The sequence below is a fragment of the Cyprinodon variegatus genome, unplaced genomic scaffold, assembly GCF_000732505.1.
Source record: "Cyprinodon variegatus isolate N-32 unplaced genomic scaffold, C_variegatus-1.0 Scaffold1912, whole genome shotgun sequence".
Lineage (NCBI taxonomy): Eukaryota > Metazoa > Chordata > Actinopteri > Cyprinodontiformes > Cyprinodontidae > Cyprinodon > Cyprinodon variegatus.
In genome coordinates, this window is record NW_015152365.1 from 51,630 (window position 1) to 54,544 (window position 2,915).

At 40.9% G+C, this 2,915-nt stretch overlaps 1 protein-coding gene across 1 annotated transcript in view; it reads right to left on the bottom strand.

Annotated features, from left to right (window-relative positions):
• Positions 1-942: 942 nt before the first annotated feature.
• Positions 943-2,915, bottom strand: part of LOC107104840 (E3 ubiquitin/ISG15 ligase TRIM25-like) — a 6,158-nt gene continuing 4,185 nt past the window's right edge. Inside the window, exons 2-3 of the mRNA XM_015404959.1 lie at positions 1,048-1,204; positions 943-956 (exon numbers count right to left, since the gene is read on the bottom strand). Of these exons, the coding sequence (XP_015260445.1) occupies positions 943-956; positions 1,048-1,204 (171 nt within the window). The remainder of the gene's footprint in view (positions 957-1,047; positions 1,205-2,915) is intronic.

Genomic DNA, 2,915 nt, shown 5'->3' on the forward strand with positions numbered 1-2,915 from the left:
ATATGCCGTGAAGGAATACCGCCGAATCTGTTGATTCGTCTTGTAGTGGTGCGTCAAATGCAACGTAGATTCCCATCCAATTAGATTGAATTTGGTATTGATGACGTGAAAAATAATAACGGTAACTCCACTGAAATTATTCAAAACTAAAGTAACGTTGTTATCACCTCCTTAGTGCACAGACATTGATGCAAACTTAGCAACTTTCTCACAATATATAGTAACTTTTCACATCCCTCCTGTGCCTCTTTTTAATTCAAATCAAAGAAATAAATAGATGCAACATTTGGTTATTTTAATCCATTAATGCCATGTTGGGTTCAAGGCGTCTAACCCACATGCAGAAAAACACTCTTAAGACAGGGAAAAAAGTTCAAAGATTTATTTACAATATTTACAAAGGAAATGATGCACGGGTTCTGAGGGCTGGTCACGGGAGGAACATCACTGAGGAGGACGGAGCAGTTAGAATGGATCCAGGAAATGTGCAGTTTACTGATGGTGGGGATAAATACCTGCTCAGAGAGGATTCTGGTCTGCAGGGGGGAACCTTGTGAGTCCAGAGGCTAGTCGGCAGGCAGAGGGCTGAGGCAGAGACTGAGACTGGGTGCAGGCAGGCAGATTTCCAGGCAGAGATTTCTATCTCCAGAGTTTCAGGTTTCCAGGCAAGTCAGGATCTGTGAGGCAAGGAGAAACAGGGTCAGACAGGTTCACAAAATCAGGGTCTAGATCAGGCAGGCTGGCTCAGGTCTTGCTATACCATTACTGGCAAACACTCTGGCAGGAAAGTGTCAGCCTCCTCCTCCTTAAACAGGTCTTCTTAATGAGGAGACAGAAAACTGGTGTGTAGGAGCAGCTCATGCCCTCAGGAAGGAAGATCTCCGGCGCCCTCTGGTGGAGAAGGTGGACAAGCCTCCAGATCCCAACAGTACCCCCCCCCCCTCAACGACCGCCACCTGCCGGTCCAAAGGAACAAGAGGGTAGAGAGGAATGGTAGTCAGAAATTAAAGCAGGGTCTAAAATAAATGAACCAGGAATCCAGGTTGCCTTCCCAGTCGCCCCGACGACGGGAGTCTACGATCCGGCGAACGGTGTAAGCAGGATGCCCATCAATGTCACGGGGGGGAGGAGGGGAGTCGGAAGGAGGGCAAAGCGGACTGGTCAGGACGGGTTTGATCTGATAAACGTGGAAAGTGGGATGGATCTGGAGAGAAGGAGGGAGATGCAGGCGGACAGNTCCCAACAGTACCCCCCCCTCAACGACCGCCGCCACATAGTCCAAAGGAACAAGAGGGTAGAGAGGAATGGTAGTCAGAAATTAAAGCAGGGCCTAAAATAAATAAAAAACTTATTACACATTCCTTTGTTGCTTCTGAAAAACAACCAGGATGCCCATTTTTTTTTATTTCACTAAAATGTGCAACTCAGATATGTTTTAAATATTTCTTGCTTTATTGAAACAACTGTAAAATGCATTGATTCTTCTAGAAATCTGTTGTTTCCAATATGAGCTTGAATATGATCTGATGGTTATTTCAGTAAAGCATCATTTATAAATCCTGTATAATATATGAAGTTAGGCTTGATGTAGTGTGATCAGTGCATCCTGGCTTAATCTGTTCCTAAGGACCAAACCAAAATCAGGATCTGTGACTATGTCAGGTCAGGTTGTTCTTCCTTTGGTGTCCAGGAAAGGTTATATGACTATTTATCCATTTAACATCATTTAACATCAAACACACCTCTGATGGTGCAGCAAATGGTGGCTTTGCTAAGATTACATCATCTTCTCCTGCCCACAGGAACCAACCACCAGAGAAAACCTGAGCCCAGCACAGATCATTTGGTCAAAGCAAATTGTGTGAGTTCACCTGCAGCTGTGACACCAATCAAACCAAGCAGAGGAACAGACTGGATGTAGAGAACAGCCTGGGATCAGCTGTTTTTACACTGAGCTTTCAGAGCTCATCAAAGCAGCTCAGGTGTCTTGATGAGAACAAAGTAAAACTAAATAAGTCAGTCTGACTATACTTTTTGTTCTGTATTTTGTTCCTAATTCTTCAAGATTAAATGTGATCATCAGCGAGTTATTCAGAGGAGCTCCAGTTTTATAAATACAGATTTATGATTTTATTTTGATTCCTTTCTAACTTCCAGGCAACATACTTATGTTTTTTATTTGAAATGGTAATTATAAAATGCCTACGAATTAAATGCTCAAATTAAAAGATCAAGTAAAATATTTGTATTTTATAAAACTTATTGTATATTCCACCTTTGGGCAGTCATCAATAGTTTTGACTGAGAGGGGAACTCATGGTGAGACAAAATGCCCAAAGGGAAACATGTGTCTAAAAAGGTTGGAAAACACTGATCTACAGTGTGAATAAAAATGTGTTTGGAGAGAAAATATCTGCTTCTTTGTCAGCAATTCCTTTAATCCACTTCACAGAGCAACAGTCTATTAAAGGCTTTTTGTCAAACTTTAAACAGCAGTTTGTAAAAACAGTTGAACAGGGACAATGTCCACATTGATACCTATAGAGTTAATAATGGTATAGGCTTCCATAATAATACTAAACAATACTTGACTGAGAGCAAATGTGTTTCAGTTTTTAATGTGGGTTGATAAAAAAAAAAATCAAAACATAAGAAAACAGAATATAGTCTAGCCTTCATATTTCGAACATAAATAATCTAAATCTAAATAAGTACCATGAGGCGAACATTTCAGGATCAAAATTATTAGTTTTCTTCTTTGCATTATTAGATCAACGGATCAGTTCTGTAATAAAGGTTTTCTGTCTCTCTCTGTAGTAGAGGTGGAACCAGGGTGTTTTTGATGAATCAAGATGAAGCCAAACACCTGGGGCCTGTTTCAATAAGGAAGTTCAACCAACTCTGAGTTAAAACTT